The sequence below is a fragment of the Cinclus cinclus genome, chromosome Z, assembly GCF_963662255.1.
Source record: "Cinclus cinclus chromosome Z, bCinCin1.1, whole genome shotgun sequence".
Taxonomy (NCBI): domain Eukaryota; kingdom Metazoa; phylum Chordata; class Aves; order Passeriformes; family Cinclidae; genus Cinclus; species Cinclus cinclus.
In genome coordinates this window covers 51,811,001-51,833,912 of record NC_085084.1, presented here as the reverse complement: position 1 = coordinate 51,833,912, position 22,912 = coordinate 51,811,001, and the positions used below count along the sequence as shown (strand labels likewise).

General features: G+C 38.8%; 1 protein-coding gene across 1 annotated transcript in view; it reads left to right on the top strand.

Annotated features, from left to right (window-relative positions):
* Positions 1 to 22,912, top strand: part of ADAMTSL1 (ADAMTS like 1) — a 385,383-nt gene that overhangs the window by 248,074 nt on the left and 114,397 nt on the right. The window contains exons 5-6 of the mRNA XM_062513020.1: positions 3,552 to 3,788; positions 19,955 to 20,081. Coding sequence (XP_062369004.1) covers positions 3,552 to 3,788; positions 19,955 to 20,081 — 364 coding nt within the window. The remainder of the gene's footprint in view (positions 1 to 3,551; positions 3,789 to 19,954; positions 20,082 to 22,912) is intronic.

Below are 22,912 nucleotides of genomic sequence, written 5' to 3'. Positions count from 1 at the left end.
ATAGTTTCTCTTGTCTAGGAGCCAACAGTGCAGAAATAAGGCACAGCAAGACTGCCTCAAAACAGTGGCCCTATCTAAAGATGTGCAAAGTATTTAGAAGAAAACAGCAATTTACTGCTTGAAAATATATGCAAAAAAACCTGGTTTTGCCTTATCTTCTGTTTCAGCAACTAAAATACTTATTTGTAGGCTGAGAACTTATATCTGGCTTATATCATATGTTTGCACAAATGTCAGCATGAAGAGGCTCTGATTCCCATTGGCATATAATACAAATAAAAAATAATAAACTTAAAATAAAAAAACTAGATGTGCAAAGTTTTGTGCAGTTTCTATATACTTGATCTCTACGACCTGCTTCTAAAAATGAGTAATATTCAGAATTTAGACCACAAATTTTCTCAACACTGTCACAAAAAATATGACACAATTCTGAAGGTGTTATATATGTGCATGCAAGTACTTGTGCTTTATTAACCAGAGAGAAAGATCCTTCCTGAGGGAAAGACATCTCCAACACCTTCAGGTAAATTTAGGATTCAGGATTTCAGCAGGAGAAAAGTTACTGTCCCAGGCTGTGACACTTTTAATATCTGTGTGCCATGACAAGTATGTCTTTCTCTGTTTCTGACTGCTTGCATTTACTCTTAATCGCTTCAAGTTTCACATGAAAACGTTTTAAGCACAAGCTCTGATGTTTAAATCAATTGTTTTATTTTGACCACAATATCAAAAACTGGAAGTATTTAACATCAGTCCTGGTCACCTGCTGCATCCTGAAGGCTTTTTATGTTGATGAACACTTTTATTTCTTTGATTTAGAAGTAAAATCCAACACAACAAACATGGTATTGAGTTCTGCACAAAGCAGGATTATGAATTCTGTGTGTTGTGTGCTTTATTGGGCCTTTTTCTCTTTGTAAAAATAAAGCTGTTACAAGCCAGGAAGTTCTGAAGGTAGAGCCAAGCTTGAACCAAACAAGAGAGTTGGCTTCAATTTCTGCAACTGAGCCTTGGCTTGGGTATCTGCCAAGCCAATAGACCTGACTGTATTCATTTACAGACAGAAAAATTCAGGGAAGGGTAGGCACCAGAAGATTTTGTGGTAGGAAATAAGGCCACTGTGTTCTTCTTTTCTTATTTGAAAATAGAACTAAACCAGATCATGGGTCAAGCAGTAACTGTCTTATTCATTCTTTGTATAAGAGCAGAACATAAAGACCAGTTTTTCTCTAATTACAGAGCTGCAGAGGAATAATGAATTTCCAGCATATTTTTCTGCTTGCTTCAGAGTCCAAACTTTGTCCTGTATCAAAAGTTTGCCCAGATCATAAGAGCCTGATTGCCCCTCAGTTTTTAGCTCTATTTTAAATCTAACTGAAATATTTGCAGCATTTTGCTTTCTTTTAATCTTCTGTATTATATTGATAGAAAAAAACTGTCTTCTGAGTTCTCCAGCAGTAAAATGCCACTTACAGGTTTAGACTTTCAACCTCTTCCTTAAAAAAGGAAGAGCTCAGGCTTATTGCTCTTTGATACATATTTTTCGAGAGCCAGACTTAACCCACATACTTTTTTTGCTCTTATGCCTTAATCCATTGAACCTTCTGTAACAGGAAGATTGTTGCCTTCTACTTAGATCACAGAACTTTTGCCTGGAGTTTGACCCTTTACTTTTGGGATGCATCAACTCATTTGCTCACATGGTACAAAGAAAATTAGATGAAAATCTGTGGCTAAGGCCACAGCTTGTATGGGTATGTAGTTCACAACAAGAAAGGTGTGGAGTGTTGTGATCCAAGATTATTCAACATTCAAACAAAATAGCCATAATAACATTCCAACAGTGAATGAGAGTCCAGAATGGCTAACCTGGGTTGAAGCCACGGGCTTCCAAATGACAAATTCATAGCCCAGATTATGATATGTTTCTTCAAGAGAAAATTTTAAAGCCTAGTTTTTGACACAGATTTTATTTTAGATTTTAATATGCATAAATGTCACAAAGTGACATGCAGCCTCCATGTCTTTCATATCCAAAGCTGTAATAGTTTACCCTTTAAAAAAAATGCAGAAAACTGTTAGTGCATAAAGAGGTAAAAATGGTCTGAGAAACATAGGTGATGGTTTAAATCTAAAACGAGGTATTTTCCCTCAACAGCAGTAAGATTTTCCTGGCTGGGAGCATAAGAAATCTGTGAATAAGGTTATTAATGATTCTCTAATAGGAAGGAGTAGTTTGAGGGCAAACAGAGAATATGAATATCCTATAAATATACTGTTTGATTATGTGGTTGTGTGTACATCAAAAACTTTTCCTACCAAGTCTATAATCAACATTTAGGATTGCCTATGATTTAGGATTAAAAAAAGTTGTAGTCCCCAAACAAAGGGTGTAAACAACTGTTCATTTCATCTGGTGTTTTACCAGATGTCATCCAGGAGTAGATCTCCTTATGGCAGTAAGGTGGAAGACTCTGTGATCTTAATGATCTGAGGCAGTCATATTGCCAGCATTTGCTTTTTTTCTGTCTCAGGTCTTATGATGTTTAATGTTTTTCATAAAGCTTACCTCCTATATTCCTGTAATTATGTGAGAAATTCAAGTTACTTCTAAGAAAACCCTAGTGAATCCCTAGCCTTTGTGGTTGCTTGCACAAGAAGACTTGAAACATTCTTCAAGGATCAAATACTGGAAAGGAAGTAAAAAGAACTCATTTATTTTGCCTGAAGACCCATGATTTTAAAGCTCTTGCTCTCTTGAGAACCTGTCTAGTGTTTTTCAGTGCTAAGTGGCAGCAAGAAAGTACATGTGGGAAAGAAAATCCTAAAATTCTTGTCAATTTTATGCAGTATAAGTGGTCTTTGGTTTTTATATCAGGTAGACCAAGTAGATTTCTTTATCTCACAAATATCCTAAAGAATTAAAAAAGGGGTTTTTTAAAGGTCTTCTCAGTTGCAGCTCCCTAATTGTGCAAGCTATGAAATCTTAGGTGAAAGAAATGCAAATATGTATCAAATGCTTTTGATTCTTTTTGCCACAGGAAGTGATTTATGTGAGTGAATGAGGCAAAAAAAAAAAAAAAAAAAAAAAAAAAGAAGACTGCAGGACCACTAGTGGCAAGAGCTTAAATAAAGAAACAATTAAATCACATAGTTATTGTTTTCTTTCTTCTCAAACAAATGGGAAAATCTGTCTGAAAGAGTGGCTGTGCACACACACTTCTCCACATATGTGTACAAGTAGAATGAGATTGAGCAAGAGCATTCTGACCTTATTTTACTTAACCACAAGTCTGTGGTTAAAACATGTACAGTGCGTTTCTTATTGCCCATTTACATATGGTATTGGTGTTCTTTCAATACTTTCATGGAAAGAAGAAAGAAAGGTATAATTATCTGTTGAATTATGTGTAGCTATTTCAATCGCTCCTTTTTGTCTAAACAGAAACTCTCTCCATCTGGCAGCTATGGAACACAGCCAGCTGCATGATACTGCAACTGGCTGTCCTGAACAGACCTGCTGACCTTCTCCTCTTTCTTTTCTGCAGGACTGCCCACCAGAAGCAGGTGATTTTCGTGCCCAGCAGTGCTCTGCTCACAACGATGTCAAGTACCAGGGGCAGTTGTATGAGTGGCTTCCTATCTCCAATGATCCCGACAACCCATGCTCATTGAAGTGCCAGGCCAGAGGAATGGCTCTGGTAGTGGAGCTTGCACCAAAAGTGCTGGATGGGACACGGTGCTACACTGAATCCCTGGACATGTGCATCAGTGGCTTGTGCCAAGTAAGGAGAGAAGCCCTGTCTCAATCCCTCTCCTCATGACTCGTCTCCTCAGATCTCTTCCACATGTTCACTCCCTCTCCTCCTCCATGCTTATTATCTCTTTCCATTCACTTAAGTTCTTTTACTTTTTTTCTTTGGATGGGGGGGTAGGGTGGGGAATGTATAATCTCAAAGATTATTTTCTCAATTTATGCTGCTTCTTTGGAGTTCTTCTGAAGAATTTTATTATCTGTTTTTGAACTGCTCTCTATAGTTAGCTGCAGTAGCATATCTGATTTGAAGCACCACTATAAAATATTGTTGTAGCTTTTAATTTGGACACATCAAAATTTTCCAGGTCCATCAAGTTGCATTGTCTTTGAGGATTATTGCTCCCTATAAATCAGAAACCCACATGGGAGTAGATGAGGTGCTAAAATTAAAAAACTGCCATTCCTTCTGTAGGACTAAACAAGTTGCTGCATCTCCTTAGATCTTAGCAACCTTATTTTTTACCAGTGAGAAATGGAGACTTGTTGACCCTTCACTTCACAGTATGTGGAGATCATTTGGTCATTCAACCAATTTATTTGCATCCTAATCTGCTTTTTTATTACCTTTGTGCTTTTATTTATACATTGGTGACCTATCATTTCTCCTGTTAAATTACTTCATCTACATCAGACTTTATTCTTCTAAACTAGATGTAGGCTACTGGTTGATGAAGGGAAGGGCATTTTCACCATCTCTGCTAGGTTCTGAGCATACCTAAGTCTCAAAAACGGTTGAGTGTAGATTCATGTTTCATTGCACAGTGACCGTAAAGTCTGTTTAGACTTGAGGTGTTGTTGGCTTTCTAGTTCATTTGAACCATCTTTTTTTTTTTTCCCTTTGGAAGCTTTCCTCCATGTTTCTTTTTCAATTTTCTGCTCTGAGCCATATCTCATTTGTGATCTAAGACAGCAATCATCTAGACCTCTTGACCTAAACCAAAGGCATGCATCTCAAAATTCTAGATTGACTGATGAGGCAGACTATTTTTAGTCTTGTTTTCTGTTTTCAAATCTTTTAAAAACTTGACTGGAAGCACAAAAATCTGGATGGGAAAAAGATTCTAAGGTTTTTTGTATACAGTGGCCCAAGATTTAGGAGCAGGCTGATTTCTGGCTTAGTTCTAATACAAAGCATACTTTTTCTCAGAAAACTTTTCTTTAAAGACAGACTTCCCAAGCATCTAGTACTAAAAAAAAAAATCATCTGCACTCTCATGACAATTCTTACTTGCAAGTCTGAAAGTAGCTGCACTGCTAAAACTATAAAGAATGATGTTATTTCTCTGTGTCTTGAGAATAGATAAATATACTAGCACTGAGTAATGTTCCTGAGTAATTTTAGTTGAACTATTTCCTTATATATGCTTAAATGGTAGAAAAAAATTTAATGTGTAAACTACTTTACATTTTCCATGTTCTTCAGCATTCTGTTTCTTCAACAAATTTGCCATATATTTAAAATCACTGCATTTTTGAGGATGACCAAAAAAATTAAAATATAAATGCTCATGTTGTATTCCTCACAGTGAAAAATTGGTGTGTCAAATTTAAAGCAACTCGAAGTCTTATTGTCTCAGTGTATCCTTGTTAGCCAGTCATCTCTTTGTGACAGTAGACATACTGCATTGAAAAATCTGTAATTAGATTTTCCCTAACTGTATGCTGTAGGAGAACAATTGCTTTGCTTTCTGTCACAGCAATAGCTAGTTCAAGAATGGTAAGAGAATGGAATTTGACATAATAAATGGTGAGCTTTCTTTAAAATCAATGATTTTCCATTGCTTCTATAAAAGTTATTTTAAAAGATTAGGAAACCATAGTGTTATGCAAGAACAAGTGGAGCATTCTTTCTCTGTAACATGTGTCTGAATAAACTTATTTCTGTAAGTATAGGGAACTTCAGCAAAGACAAAATATGATTTTAGAAATTATTTCTATTCATTTGCAGTAGGAACTGCAGACTACCACTGTGGTTGACAACAAGTGGTTGACACTGTAAACATAATAATTATGGGTCTCAGTAGTTTATGAGAGCTCATAATGTTCCAGGAAGAAAAGCAACATTTCTATGAGATATCTCTGGAACTGCATGATTTGGGGCAGTGCAGCAGACAACTGCAATAGTATATATATGGTTTGTCACAACTGCAAAAAATAAAGTCTCCTAAGATATATATTCTGTATGAGGTCCTGAAGACTAAAAGGTGGAATATGTTCCTTATGTGGTTTAACAACAGTAAGAGCAAGATTCTGCACCTCGTACAGGGCAACATGGTATTGTATGCAGATTGGAGAATGAGATGCTCCAGAGCAGCCCTGCAGAAAGGGACCTGGGGGTCCTGGTCAGTGGCAAATTGAACCTGAGTCATTGTGCCATGGTAGCCAGGAGGGACAACCCTGTCCTGGGGACATCAGGGACAGCACCACAGCTGGGAAAGGGAGGGGATTGTCCTGCTCTGCTCTGAGCTGGGGCAGCCTCACCTCCAATGCTGGGGGCTGGTCTGGGTGTCATAGTATGAGAAAGATGTGAAACTGTTGGTGTCCAAAGATGGGTCATAAAGATGCTGAAGAGCCTTGAGGATAAAATGTATGAGGAGTGGCTTGGGTCTGAACTTTTTCTGTTCAGTGTGGAGAACAGGAGACTGAGGGGTAACCTCTCTGTGGCCTTCTACATCCTCACGAGGGGAAAAGGAGGGGCAAATAGCCATCTCTTCACTCCCATGACCAGTGACAGGACCTGAGAAAATGGCATGAAGCTGAGTAGGAGAAGGTTTAAGTTGGGTATCAGGAAAGAGGTTTTTCACCCAGATGCTGGCTGGGCACTGTAACAGATACTCTCCAGGAAAGTGGTCACAGCATCAGCCTGTTTGACTTTAAGAAGTGTTTGAACAATGCTCTTGGGTCAATCCATAGCCTATTGTGTGTTCACAAATTGTTCTTCAGATTACAGAAATTAAAGGTTAGTTGTATTTCTTCTGTGTGTCTCAGTACTCCTGATTTAAAGGTGAATGATTTCACTCTCATTGACAAGAATGCATTTGTAAAAGGTGCAGTATTTGGAATTTATAAGATCCCTCTCTCATATTTATCCTTTTATATATATATATAGTGTTTGGAGATTTGAAACTACCAGTACCTCTGTAGCCTACCTATTAGTCTTTGTTTAATTATCAGATTTTGAGCTGAAGCCTTTGTTCTGCCTGCTGGCCACTTAGTTAAAGTCAGACATCTGGTTCTACTCAGGGCAAGTGAAGCCAGTTTTGTATATAGAACAAGCTGTTTCCCTGACTCACTGATTCAAGAAGGAGTATGGTTAGAGATTCTTAAAATTAATTTTAATTTTATTTATGGAGATAGAATTTTGGAGAAGTGACTCAGTAGCTGATTCAGATACACTTCAAGGCATAGGCAGTACCCAGGAATGTGATAGTTCAGAAATCTTGCAAACTGCAGGCATCTTACCTCTCTCTGTATTATATAAACATAAATGTATTTTTCCCATGAAGAGATGTACAGCTTGCCTTTGTTCTTTATATAAAATAAATTAAATATTATTAAATACCTAAGAAATCAATAAGAACTAATAGGAATTAATTGCTGAACATAATTTTTTTCTCTCTGTAGTTTCACTCTTAAATTCATAGTGACACAGATCAAACAACAGCATGTTTCAAACAAAAAAAAAAACCTCCTCAGTATATGTTCTAGTTCTTTCTAATCATCTTGTTCATTCTCATCATGTTAAATTCCTTTCTCTATGGACGTCTGTGTAATTTGGGTGTTCTTTTATTTCTCATTTTTTTTAAGAAATAACAGATTACTTCTCTATTTCTCAGATCTTTGGGTCTCACTTTCAATTTACCTCAGCTTATATAATATGTCCCATTGGTATATTACACCTAGATTGGACCTCACTGCTGAAGTCAATAGAATGGTCTTTAAAGAAATAGTGATTTGAAGTTCCACATTATGAAATGTCTTTATAGATAGAATTAATGGGTATGCTGAGAACAACACATTTAAAACATCCAGTTTCTAGTTTAATTTTCCCTGTTTGCAAAATAAATTTCTGCACGTCAAATCCTTTTTTAGGGTTTTGAGAGTATAAGCAATTTCTGCATACAACAGCTGAAGCAGGAAAGTTGGAGAATAGTGGGTTGGTCCTGGCTGGATGCCAGGTACCTACCAAAGCAGCTCTCTGCAACCATCTGGAAAGAGAAATTATAACTGAAGTCTCATGGGTTGAGATAAGGAATGGGAGAGGCTGTTCACTGATTACCATCATGAGCAAAACAGGGGAAAGGAGTTGAACTCATTGCAAATAAAAAACCAGAGAAGGATAAAGAGAGGTAAAACAAATCTCAAAAACATCTTCCCCCCTACCCCTCCCTCCTTCTCTCATCCTCCTCCTTGTGAGCAGCAAAGGGAGATGGGGAGCAGAGGTTACAATCAGTTCATCACATATTGTTCCTGCCACTGCTCAGGGAAAGGAGTCATTCCCCCACTCCAGTGTGGGATTCCTCCCAGGAGAGAATGTTCTCCATGAACTTCTTCAACGTAAGCCCATCTTGTGAGCTACAGCTCTTCAGGAACTGCTCCAATGCAGGTCACTTTCCAAAGGGTGCAGTCCTTCAGGAACAGCCTGCTCCTGCATTTATTTGAAATCAAGCTTATTCTTTGTCATCACACTTCACATTATGACAGCAACAAAACCAGGAAATTGGCTGAACTGAGCATGTGTTTTAGAATACTGATTTACACACTATTACATGCAGCTCACACCTCATGTTTAACCTCTCAAAAAAGGAAGCAACGTGGGCATTTTCTCTTCCTTCCTTCCTTCCTTCCTTCCTTCCTGGAATCCTTCCTTCCTGGAATCCTTCCTTCCTTCCTGGAATCCTTCCTGGAATCCTTCCTGGAATCCTTCCTTCCTTCCTGGAATCCTTCTTGGAATCCTTCCTTCCTTCCTTTTAGGTAAAGTAGACAAAATCTCCTCTGTGTTATCACATTTCCTTGTCACAATCTCTTAGTGTTTCTGCTGCAGGGGAAATACTCCACTTTGGTTTTTTTTCTGTTTTCCTCACCCCTTTGACTTCTTGTAATCATAGTCTTCATACTTAGTTCTCTCTCAACATAATTTTTGCCTTCTGCTTGTGTGAATTCTGAAAAATTTTCTTTTTCTTAACTCTGGTGAGGAAGAACAAGAAAGTCTTTGCTTCCTCAAATGAGTGATTATTCAAGGTTTCTTCTATCTCCAGTGTGGATGTCAGAATCTGTGTGTTGCTTTGTAACACCGGATCAGGTCTTTTTTTTAAAAAAAATAATTCTTATGGCTTTCATTGAATATGTGGCCAACAGTAAATTGTTGTGTAGTTTCCCAAAAACATGTCCATCAATACTGTAGCCAAGTCCTCACCTCATTTTAATGAGCATTGCTTCCCTGAAGTCACAATCACAAACAAGATGCTTTCAGTTTGGGCAGTCTCTTACTTACACAGCCAGAGTGAACCGTATCTTCTTCTATCTTTTAAGTCATTCCAGCCCAGGGATCCCAGGGGACCACACATCATGCAAGCTGCATGATTTGTGGGTTTGCTTTAAACATTTCATCCATAGCTCAGGACAACAGCAGTTCTTCTCTGTGAAAAATCACTGCAGCTGAACCATTTTCATGTTGAAAGGTTAAACACTGTAAGTGTCCATAACTAAACTATCCGCTGAAAGAATGAAACAGTGTTAGGCTTCCAATCATAGGCAAAAAGAGTAGCCATGGTCAATGAAAAATAAATTTTAGCTGAAAATTAAAAAAAAATGATGTTACAATTAACAGCACCATTTGGCTGAAAAGTCAAAAACAGTAGCACTAGTCCAAGAAATTGATGAGAAATGTATTTGGGAAGAGTTATATATGAGTTGTATGTACAAGAGTTATAGATATGTTCTTGTACATGTAGAAGTCTAAGACCTATTAATTCTTTAAATTTCTCTGAAGAAGCAAGATAAAAGAATTCTACTTTTGCTTTCTGTTTACTACATAAAACTTGAAAAGCTATTCTTCTCTTGATATCCTAATTGTATGAGTGTTTTCATTATTGCTATTGCTATTGCTATTGCTATTGCTATTACTGGTGGGTTTTTTTATTAAAGACCATAAAGTTATTTCATCTATATGATAGAATTTTGCACAATGAATCATATTGTAGCTCTAATTGTAGGATCAGATACAATGATTATAAAGCTGGGAATTTTTAAGAAGACTAAAATTAAAACTAAACTAAACTTGTTAATTAAATTTGTTACTACAAAAACGTTTAGGACCAAAAACAGCCTCTTGTTTCTTCTTACAAAACTGCCCAGCTTTGTCCTTTACATTCTCTTAATTTTACAGGTTATTTATTGAAGAAAGCTGCAACCCAGAAATGCCTATAATAATGTCTACTATTTACAGAGTATTAAATTTCTCTTTTACAATCTACTTTCTACAATTCTGGAGGTAGCTTTTTAAAAAATCTGATTTATTGATTCCTCTGACTTTTTTTCTTTTTTTTTCTTTTTTTTCTCTTTTTTTTTTTTTTTTTTTTTTGCTGAGCTGCGCAGTGAATTCAAGTCAACAAGCAAGCTTGGTTTTCTTTAGCTAACTCTAGTTACCTGTAGCTGATCAGAAGTCAGACTTTGTGATCTTGGATGTCTTTTTTAGATTCTGTGTCCACCCCATGGCTGGGGGTTGACCTAGATGACCTTTAGAGGTCCCTTACTAGTCCATTGCTCTGTTTTGTGGTTCTATATACATGAGTACTTAAGTGAATTTGTTTCATCACGGACAGAGGCTATACAAACTGGTGCATCATTTCAGAAGAGTGGGAAAATCCGCTCTACTTTAAATAGGTGACTGTGTTGTATACCCTGTATATCATGACTTCAGGATGGAGTCAGTCAAGGTAATCAAGGTAACAGTGTCGCATGTTTGGAGTTTGGTGCATGGATATTTTACTCATTGGCACAGTAAACCTGTGTGAAACAAGTAAAAATAAGATTAGGTGGTCACCTCAGCAGGCTCTCGAAGGCTTACAAACATGCTTTGGGCCCAGACTGTCCATGTGGGATACACTTGGGGCATAGATGTAGGAATTTGCAGCTGAGCCCGTGGCTGGTTCTAGCCATTCCTTAGCTTTGGATCTAATTTCTTTGCATGCCCTCCTTTCAAATCAACTTCAGTTCTGGGAAATGAGAACACCAGGAGTCTGTCCTGTGCTATGTTAACCCCTGACCTGCATTTTTCCACCCTGCAACATTAATTTGTCTAATATTAGATACTGTTCTCATCCTCCTTTACCACTCATAACAAGGAGGATCACATGCTGATGTTTTCAAGATCCCTTTTTTCTACACTTGACTTAGATATGTTATCTAACTGTGAAAACCCTGAGACAGTAAGGTCTAGTAGGAGATTTTTATCTGCGTTTCTGTCTTTCACTCTCACAAGAGTACTGAAACCACTGTTTGATGTCAAGGTGGAGAAATTAATTACCTTTGTTTTATTAACTCTCTACAAAGAAGCATCATTTGAGCTTCCACCAACCTGTATTATTTTAGAGGTATTTTGTCCCCCATGACAACTTCCAGTAATCATCTTTTTGTTCTGCCAAGACTATGACAGAAATGGGTCAGAAAAAAAGCAAATTACTTGGGGAAAATTACGTCAAGGTATTTACATAGTCCTGGAATTTCAGTCTTGTGTTGTTCAGCTATTTCTGCCTACTGTTTGTAATTTTTTTTTTTATAATCCATTGAAACCTAGATGTCTTTTGCAGAGATAACATTTCAGAAAGTACTGAATTCTTGATTTGTACTGGTCATATGTTTTTGTACCTGTGTCATGCTGAACAACTGAATTGCTGTTTGAATATTTTGTCTACACTGTCCTTAACTACCTCATGTTCTACAGGTTGCAAGTCATAATTTTGTTCTCTTGTTGGTGAATTTTAGTTTTTCACAGACAAAAGAAGTAGCATTTCCCCCAGCGTGACATCTTTTCAGAACACAGAAAGGAGTGGGGTGGCAAACCATGATTCATAAGAGGAATAGCCAAATGCTTAAATTGCTATCATCAAGCCAGGTAGCAACATTTTTGTGGTGGAGAATGGAAGGGAAATGGGATTATTTTTTAGTGTGTGAAAGAATCTTCAGTTGCATTATTATAACACTCCTTCCCTGAACTATCAGGTTTTAATTTTTGGACTAGCAGGTGTTAGCAGCTCTGCAAAGATTGTTCTAATCTTTTAGCAGAAACAATACACACTGTTCTCCAGTGCTGACCAACTTGTCCACTGTGTGTGCCTTTGGCCTGCAGCACTCAGAGCACCTCCCTTTGCTGGTGGTAGAGGGGAGGAGGAGCATTGTAATTTGGAGGCTTAGCAATTATAAGAAACTGAAAGGAATAGCTTGGAGACTTCTAAGTGTTCTCTTTCAGTTACCAGGAAGTAATCTCTGTTAATGTATTTCCTAAGCATACCCAAAAGCCTGAGCTGTGTAGAGTGGTGCAGTGGCTTTATCGATGTATGAGGATGGCAAGATGTCTGCAATGGCTGGGCAGTTTTGAGAGTCCTCAGCAAAACAAATGTTTGGTTCACACTGAAGTCCTTGGCAAGTGGTCCAGTCACTGTGAAGACTCAGGATAGGTGTTTTTCAGGCATTTTAGATAGTTTCCTCTGTTATCCTAAATGTCTCCTCCTAGGGCCTGCATGCACTCCTCTGACACACTGAGCAGCAGGCTGGAATACCATATAGACTACCTAAGCTATTTCAGCAGTAGCCTGGGGACATGTCGCCTCTCTTAAGTATTGGAACTGTGAGAGATGTCTGTTCCTTGATAACACAGATTATGTGACTGCCCGAAGTGCCAGAAAATCTTTGCTGGCACTCGTATAACAAAGCTCTGCAGCTGGATCCCCATTGATCCAGCTGACAGAGGACCAACTCTTGCCAACAAAAGAAGCCTGTACACCCATCAGAAGAGAGCTCTGAATAGCAATTTCAAGCATGTCATTAGGTCACCAGAGCTTACAAAGGATCGCAGTCAGATGTAATGTGTCGCAAGTGTCTATTAAATGCTTTTACAATTAGTGTTTCATGTTCTAGGAGAAACTAATAGGTCCAGCAGGCAGAATTTACTCTTGGTTTCTCAAATGCATTGCTACCAGGGAGCTGAGGCAGAGCTCCCTTGATGAATTTTGTCTTAGAATGGCCTTTGCAATCACTTTCTGGTGCAGTGTTTTAATATTCTTCAAACACTGACAAATCTTTCCCCTGAAACTGCTAAGATATCCAGACAATAGATGTAATCCTTCTGGAGAAAAGCAAGTATTTCAGTAATGATCTGCTAAAAGGCACTAGTTAAAAAAAATGTTAGGTTTTTTCTTTCTCCTTCTTCAAGAAATACACAAGCGTGTAAGGGCAAAGGACAAACTAATTTTAACTCTAACTCAATATGGATATGTAAATGCAGTGAAAACCAAAGAAAAGCGTGAATGAAATGGTAAGTGAATATGAATAATCAGAGAAGCTTCTTTTCTTCCTTTTGTTGTCTGTTTATAAACTCTTGGAATTTAGTTCTGTTTAAAAGTTGCCTTTTACACAGCATCCTCTGCATTTCTGTATCATCAGAGAACAAGCTAGAGAGAGCATTGTTCATACATGTGTGGACTCTCCTATGGTGGCCCACACAATAAATTGGTTGGTTATAAATGACTAAACCTGAAAAATTCAATCTTTTTTTTAGTCTTGGAAGTTTCCTCCTAATTTAATTTGCATGTAAGGAGTTACCTTCTCCCCACATCCAAGATTTTAGTATGTCTGTAATCCTCATTTAGAATCCTCATTTCAAATTAGTTGAATTGCTATTTGTTAAATCAATGATAGCATTAGAATGAGTTTACTTTTTTTTCCCCTGAGAGAAAATTAGGAAATAGAAATTTCTCCTCAGTTCCTTGCACTGCTGGGTGTTTGATGCTTGCTTCTAGAGCTTTGGCTGAACCATTGATTCCCAATGTGCTGTGTCTGCTGTGCTGTTGAGTGAGGCTACATAAGGATCTTTGTTTAAATATATCAATAGCAGAGACCTCTGGCTAGCTGAGAATGATGGGACAGACATCAGGCAGGATCTGCAGATTGGTTGCGGTGGATTAGTGGTAGATAAGGCAACTAGCAGCAACAAATCAACAAGCTGGCCAGCCATGTTTCCATGTGTTGGTAGGTGTATCTTAGCCACTTTGGTGGCTGCATTTAACAATTGGGGTACTCATCAGTAACCTAAGTTTGTTTTACACAGCCTGAACAGTTGCAAGATATATTTCTTTCAAATACCAAACAAGTACTCTGACTGAACCTGTCACTGGGCCTGATGATACCAGCATAGTTACAAATTATGATTGCCATTTTGAAAATCATGTTATGGTCCTTGATTATTGTTGGATTGTGGTGTACCTCCACCTGAATTCCCGAGGAACCTGGGGAAGTCCTGCCTAGTGCCTGATGCTGGTCAAGATGACCTGTGATGGAGTAATTTTATTAGACTGTGCCAGAAAAATGTTGGGGCAGTAAAATGTCATCTCAAAGGTGTCAGTGCACTGAAGGGCAGATACCTCCTCAGCAGGAGCTGCAAGTCCCCATGTCACAGACACCAACTCAGATCCAGTTTACTGTACAGGCTCAAGCCTGTTCTCTCTCCACTAATTTGACAAGCAGAGCAGCTCTAAATGCTGATTCTGTAAAACAGGATTTTGAACCCAGTTGAAATGATGGCTCTGATCCAAATTTTTTTCCAACTGAGCAGTGACAATACACACAAGTCCTACATTGAGCCTCACATTAGTATCTATGTGAAGGGCAACTTTGTTTTTTGAAGATTATCAGAACTTCTTGTATTTGTGCTGCAGACATGCCCTTTGAAAAACAGAGAGAATTATTTATAATTGGCTAAATTTGCAAGCTTGCTTTATTACATTATTTCCTGACCAAGATTTCTTAATACTGAATTGAAATTATTATTGAAACTTCTTACTTCAGGGCATTTCCAGACTAGCAGAGCTGGAGTAGACCCTGTCATTGCTGGTCCAGTTTTATTTCTGGAAAATTCTGCTAAACTGAGCCAGAGTTCAAGTCCACAAGGGGAACACATGCACTTACAGCACTCATGCACGCACTCAGTGAGTTAGTTCCAACTCCTGTTGTGGGACTTTTAGTCCGATGCCTTTAAACTACGCACAGGCAGTTGATCTGTTAACTTGATAGCCGTCTCTTTTCTTGCAGCATCCTGTAAAGATTACTTTGCAATGTGTGTTAGAGTCAGGAATACCCTTATTTTTCTTGTTTTGTCAAGCCATGGACTGTCAAGTGGAGTAATGGGAGGTTTGTTGGGGGGCAGGGAGGTAGCGGAGGGGAAAAGAGTCAAACTCAGCATGAAGTCTGGGACTTCAGCCTAAAATGTAATATGGAATCTTTACCTCTGAGTAGAATTGTGGTACCTTATGCCAGAAAACAATACAGACTTGGCCAACTAGGGATTAGCTGTTATTATTCTGGCTTTTTGTTGCTAGACTTTCAATGCTAAACCCATAAGGAGAATAAAAAGTCAGCTCACTTTAGAGGTGGTGAAGAAGATCTGGGCAGACACTTGGTACTCATCTGTGATTTCCTCACTCTGGTACCACATGGCTGACATTTTCCATATACCAAGAGACCTCCAGAGCTTTGCAAAATCTGCTTTTACTGCTTTAAGGGTATTTAACCACAACAATAATGAGCTTCATAGAAGCACCTTTAGAAATGCACAAGAGCTTTATCCAAAACTTATCAAACTTGTACTTGTTCTTGATTTTTGTGGAATTTGGATTAGATTGTCAGGGAATTTAATGGAGCTACTTCTGACACTTTGTGCAGTAACAATAGGAAGTTCAAGCTTCTGACCACACTTCAGCAACTTGAAACTCAAAAGATTTCAGTGTGGAAATCTGTGCTTCATTACTCTGCTTTAAGGGGAGGAAGCTTAAAATGTAATAGAGATGAGTATGAAAACTGCTTACTTCAGAACATTTCCAGGCACAATTTGTTGTAGTAATCCATTTTCCTTCCTAGTGGGGGCTTCCTTCCCAGACCTTTATGAATTGAAAAAGACTTCATCTCCTTAAACTGCCCATGGTGTATTAAGATCAGAACTAGAATGCATTGGAAAGGGAAGTTTCTATCCCATAGAAACTTCAAAATTTCAACATTGGATCCAGTTTCAAATCAAGATAAGGAGTTGATATTCCAAAGCTTTTCAGAGAGTGAAGTATTCCCTAGACTTCTGATTCAAAAAAGTCATTATTTTATTTCCAACTGCATCCCCCAAATCATTACTATGAGCTGTATGTCAGAGATGCAGTATCATTATTGTATTCTTTGCTTACCATGCTGATGAAACAGTGCCTTCCATGGTGCTTATTTTCATGAGGTCTTCAACCAACTCTTGTCAGGTGAATATGCCCATAGGCCAGTGTCTTGGCAGACTTTCCTAGTTCTGCAGTCTGCAGACCAAGTAGTCTTTTCTTGATAGCTGGCCTCTTCTAATGTCTTGCATCTTCAACATCTCTGATAACAGCCATTTTAAAACCTTCCCTTGGTGTTTTATTCGTGCTATGGGTGGATGCTGAAAGAAACAATCATGCCATCCTATTCCTTGTAAACCCTTTTCAGATTTCTGGGGGAGTGGTGATACATTTTCACCTGTTCTATAATCTTTTTCAATGAGTTCTCTGCAGCCTTGATGGACAATGAAAATAATGTTATGGAAATGACATGTTCTCAACTTGGCCAAACTTTTGTTTCTTCTGCTCGAAGACAAAAGATATTGTTCTCATGAACTGGGTATTTTTTCAGGACCACTTTAATATTTCCTTGCCCAACTTTTTTGATCTAATAAGAGTCCCTCCTGCAAAATGTTTTCATGTTAGAGCTACTAAAAACTAATATACAAATAGTAGTTTTCAAGTAGTAGTTTTTCGAACACTGAAGTAGTGTTTTTAATTTTAAAGCATCAATTACTAAATTTCAAACAATAGTAACCTTTCTAGTGCGTGTAATTACCTTCAAAAGATGGAAGAATTTCCCTAGGTATTGAAGAGAAAAGAAAAGAAAAGAAAAGAAAAGAAAAGAAAAGAAAAGAAAAGAAAAGAAAAGAAAAGAAAAGAAAAGAAAAGAAAAGAAAAGAAAAGAAAAGAAAAGAAAAGAAAAGAAAAGAAGAGAAGAGAAGAGAAGAGAAGAGAAAAGAAAAGAAAAGAAAAGAAAAGAAAAGAAAAGAAAAGAAAAGAAAAGAAAAGAAAAGAAAAGAAAAGAAAAGAAAAAAAGAAAAGAAGAAAAAGAAAAGAGAGAAAAGAAGAAAAAAGAAAAATATGTTAACTTGGGAACACTTTTAATTTTTTGGCATTAGTAAATCACTCATAAGTTCTTTTAATGAAAATTTCATACATATTCCCAGAGCTCTGATAACTATTTAGAGAGATAATCTAACAGTAAAGAAAAATTCTCTTCAAAGGCCTTGGGGAGAAATAGGAAATCCATTTAATTTCATCAAAACTTTTAATTGTATAAGATTATCTGAGACACTGCCAAATACAGTAAGGTTAATATACATTTTGTGTCTACCACAGAAATGTTAATAATCACAAAGGTCTCCATACTTCCACTTTGCTCATACTTCCATTTGAAATACAGCATTTTAACAGAGGAAATATTTTTATGCTGTACCCTGGTAATGGCTCTCCAACTGAAAAAAAGAAACAAACCACACTATAACTTCCTTTCACACCAGAGATTTTCCTGGTGGTTTCCTCCACAAGTTGTGACCTAGCTCTAAATTGCTCAGTTTATAAATTAACTTTAATCAGGATACTGCCTATGGCAACATGTGAGCTGATGATTCATAAAGTTCACAATGCTTTAAACCAAAACTTGCTGTTTTTTTAAATTAGTTACCTCATACCTGGATTTAAGATCCAGCCTATCTTATCCAGGCAGTTCACATATTCATTTTAAAATAGGCAAAGGCATAAAGATTTATGTACCATTCTAAACTGAATTACTGAGCAGATATGAAAGGGAATTCTGACTTTCCTTCTGTTATCTGGGCTCCACAGTGGGACCCTTCTCACTGTGGGTGCTAGTGATCTCTAATGCACTAGAAGGAAGATCTGATTTGTAGGCATTGTCATGTCACTTTTCAGACCATGCAAGTGACTCTTTTTACCATCTTGTCTACACAGTGGCATTCAAGCAAGTTAAAGCATACCAGTCTGTGTGTATCAAAGGTGATTCGGCTCCTGTAGAAAAAAACAATAAAGACTCAAATCTTACATAATACTGTGGGTACAGTTTGTATATCTGTACTTGGAAGGTTTGTATGGAGTAGTCACAGTTAAGATACAAGCTTATCTTTGCTTCAGTTTTCTAACTATTTTTTTGCTGTGGTGTTTCTAATGTGTTAAAATGTCTCTTACAGTCTTGATACCACCAGCTTTTCAAGGAAGTGTTTAATTTTTGTAATTTTTACTTCTTTAGGCTTCATTAATTCCCTTAGAGGGGTCATAATATAATGTGTAAGCATAGGAGGCTTTACCTGGTTCTGATCTGGAAGAAGTAGGCAAAATTAAAAAAGAAATTATTATAGCTTTCATCAAGCTTGAATCTCTAATTATTTAAATTAAATTGATATTGTCAATATGGCAGATAATCAAGGAAACGGCTATTCTGCAGCTAGTAAAATAATTATATTAGAAGTGGAAATTGAATTGCTAAAAGAAAATAGTGGTTATTAAAGCTTGCACTTTCATAGACAAATGAAGAGAAAGTGTCAAATTAAGAAGTATATCTCACTCTAGCAGAGATGTGTAATTCTGTACACTCATATTTGTACAAATAAGAAATACTAGTCTGAATGTTTAAGTGGGCAAGTTACACATAGAGCTTTTATGAGTATTGATGATTAGTGCCCTATTTGTTCTAATCATTTTCTAGGACCTAATTCTCTGACTTAACTAAAATTCAGAAATGTGGGAAAAACTAAAGCTGGAAAAAACCACTTGATTTAAAGTTCCCTGTGTTTATATATACACTCTTGGTTTGACTAAGAGCCTTAGCACAAACTCATTAGAAGTAATAGACAAATATTTGTTCATCATTCTGCATGCCAGAATGCTAGAAGGCCTTTCATTTTCAAGTACTTACAAAGGTAATTAAAACACTGTAAGGACAGTCTTAATTTCTTGGATTTCAATTACTTACGTGCAAAATTCTTAACTTCGATGCAGAACTCAAAGTTCAAACAAAAGGCTTACATTAACACTGTGTTAAACAAATAATCCATTAATTAATTTTAAATGTACTTAATTATAAATTACTATTTGATTCTCCTCAGAGTAACAGAGGTTTTGCAAACTGAGAAACCTAGTTTATCTAACTCCTAGCATTTTGAACCTAACAATCTGCATGTAGGAATAAAGCCAATTTCAGGGCAGGTAATTGCATTCATGCACTGACTCTCAGTTCTTGTGTTGCAATCATTCCAGCCTTCTTTATCAGATCTTTTACAATGTCTGAACACAGGCATTGACAGTGTGGAATGGGATTATTGTCAAACATAACTAAAAACACATGGTTTCCCCAGCTGCATAGCAGGTAAAATTTAAGAGCCATGTTACTATTGATCCATGCTGCTGTTTACTTTTATCTATCTGTCTGCTTCCTATCTGTCTTTTTATGTGTTTCAGGCATTTTTCTTTGTGAAATCCTAAGAAGTGAAATTTCTTATAGGACTCTGACCAAGAAATGTTCACAATGCCCTAAAATAACAACCTCCAACAATACTCTTTTCTTCCTCTGGACTGCAAAAGCCATTGAGTACTAACCTGTTCACTATCTCTTGCCTGACTTCAGAGTGCACTCCCAGCCAGATTTGCTCAGCCTCTTTCATTGCTAAGGTACTTTATGGCCCTCTAGAGATTCTTAGACAGAAATTTAGAGTAATTGCAGAGATGGACTGAGCAGTCAGTTGATTTGTGCTCACGTTGAACTGCACGTCTTTCTTTCTTTCTTTCTTGACAGATTGTTGGCTGTGACCACCAGCTGGGAAGTGCTGTCAAGGAAGATAACTGTGGGGTCTGCAATGGAGATGGGTCCACCTGCCGGCTGGTTCGAGGCCAGTATAAGTCCCAGCTCTCTCCTAATAAACGTAAGCTGTTTCTTCTGGTAAGGTGCCACCTTCTCATTTAAGTTACGTTTTCATTTCTTCCAAGCTAGTTTCACCCCACTCTTTCTCAAGTTGCTGAATAATGGCCAGTCTAGTTGTCCCCACAGGTGCATGCCTCTTGGGTTAAAGTAGCCTGGCTCAGACTTTTGGTCAGGTTGTGGGAGTGGACAGAGGCTTGTGGGAAGGTGTCATCACCCATCTCAGCTAGCTAGTTGCTTGTAAAGAGCAGGAGAGCAAGAGGAGGTGGCTCTTCAACACCGCTCTGGCTGTATTAGCTGGCTATGCATGGAACTTAGTGCACAGTGCTCTGAGCAGAATGGTCTGTGCTTCTCAACAGCAGAGGGGAGCCTTGAGGGGCTGGTGCTGCCAACCTGGCAGAGTGCACCCTCCAAGGCCTATTTAGCATCATTTGTCCCTGCACGCTCAGCATGGTCAATCAGTTCTACGGAAAACTGAGGAACCTAAGTTGTCAGAAAGTGCCTACACAGGCATGAGAGATCTCTACAGAAAAACATGGCCTATCCAGCATGCTGATCCAGCTTTAACCCAGAGTGGTAAATTAGCGTTAGTGCATCCCAGTGAGGGGGTTAGTTTATCCTGAACCCCAGACAGGCATTTTCAGTCAGTTTACAGCACAACAGATGGAGCTATAAAACTTTTGATGTGAGAGATAGGATGTGTCTGGTCAGTTTTGAAGGAAGAATCAAAAGGTAGGTGTATTTTTATGCCTGTGTAGGCACAGCTACGGAATCGCATGTGCTAGCCTGAAAACCTGCCCACAGACTTAGAGTTTAATCAGACCAGCTCTACCATTCTGGATCAAGTTTGCAACTGCTGAATACCACATAACCTTAAAGATTCAAATATCAGTGCAGTATCTGTTGAAGACGGTGTGTAGTTGTGGAAGGGGAGGGGAGGGGAGGGGAGGGGAGGGGAGGGGAGGGGAGGGGAGGGGAGGGGAGGGGAGGGGAGGGGAGGGGAGGGGAGGGGAGGGGAGGGGAGGGGAGGGAAGGGAAGGGAAGGGAAGGGAAGGGAAGGGAAGGGAAGGGAAGGGAAGGGAAGGGAAGGGAAGGGAAGGGAAGGGAAGGGAAGGGAAGGGAAGGGAAGGGAAGGGAAGGGAAGGGAAGGGAAGGGAAGGGAAGGGAAGGGAAGGGAAGGGAAGGGAAGGGAAGGGAAGGGAAGGGAAGGGAAGGGAAGGGAAGGGAAGGGAAGGGAAGGGAAGGGAAGGGAAGGGAAGGGAAGGGAAGGGAAGGGAAGGGAAGGTTCGCGAAGGGAAGGGAAGGGAAGTTCCGGGAAGTTCCGGGAAGGGAAGGGAAATGGAAGGGAAATGGAAGGGAAATGGAAGGGAAGGGAAGGGAAGGGAAGGGAAGGGAAGGGAAGGGAAGGGAAGGGAAGGGAAGGGAAGGGAAGGGAAATGGAAGGGAAATGGAAGGGAAATGGAAGGGAAGGGAAGGGAAGGGAAATGGAAGGGAAGTTCCGGGAAGTTCCGGGAAGGGAAGGGAAGGGAAGGGAAGGGAAGGGAAGGGAAGGGAAGGGAAGGGAAGGGAAGGGAAGGGAAGGGAAATGGAAGGGAAATGGAAGGGAAATGGAAGGGAAGGGAAGGGAAGGGAAATGGAAGGGAAGTTCCGGGAAGGGAAGGGAAGGGAAGGGAAGGGAAGTTCCGGGAAGGGAAGGGAAGGGAAGTTCCGGGAAGTTCCGGGAAGGGAAGGGAAGGGAAGGGAAGGGAAGGGAAGGGAAGGGAAGGGAAGGGAAGGGAAGGGAAGGGAAGGGAAGGGAAGGGAAGGGAAGGGAAGGGAAGGGAAGGGAAGGGAAGGGAAGGGAAGGGAAGGGAAGGGAAGGGAAGGGAAGGGAAGGGAAGTTCCGGGAAGGGAAGGGAAGGGAAGGGAAGGGAAGGGAAGGGAAGGGAAGGGAAGGGAAGGGAAGGGAAGGGAAGGGAAGGGAAGGGAAGGGAAGGGAAGGGAAGGGAAGGGAAGGGAAGGGAAGGGAAGGGAAGGGAAGGGAAGGGAAGGGAAGGGAAGGGAAGGGAAGGGAAGGGAAGGGAAGGGAAGGGAAGGGAAGGGAAGGGAAGGGAAGGGAAGGGAAGGGAAGTTCCGGAAATTTTCTGCAAGAGGCAGGAACCGATTTGGAAATGTCTAGGCCACTTGAGACATAATCGTGTTTGTGAACTTTTTTGGCAAACGTCTTTTCCTGTGGGAGCAATTAATTGTTTTTCAGTTTCTTTGCATTAGAAAGGTGCTTATCTCTTCTCTACTTCGGATAAAAGCACTAATATATTGTGCACAGTACTAAAATGCTAGTAAAACACAGTACCTACTCCCTATGGCTTCCTATTAAATGTAAAAAATGTTACATAGGTAATAGAGCAGATGGCAGAGAGCACAATCCTAGACTGAGATAAATGTGAAAAAAAGTTAGAGAATGGATTTTTCAGACACATTTGTCTGTATATGATTGTTACGCGGAGCTAGGAAAATCACAGATTTTGTGTGCAGTCTGTATAAATCCTGTGGCATTATTCCCTTCCTTGCTGTGAACGTACGTGTTTTTATGCAACACTATGAACTTTGAATCTATGAAAAGTAAGCCTTTTTTTAAATTTTTTTTTAAATCGTAAAGACACAGTTTTGAATCCCCTTCACATGTGTGAATTAATAGGAATTCTTTTTGAGGTTGGCTTTGAAATAATTTACGTAAATGTTTTGAAAATTTGAGATTTTAAATGTTGAAATTCTTTCCAATATCTATTAATTTTCTGCATTTATCTTCCCCAGCACTGTTGACACTTCATCTGTCTCAGCATCTTGTTTATTTGT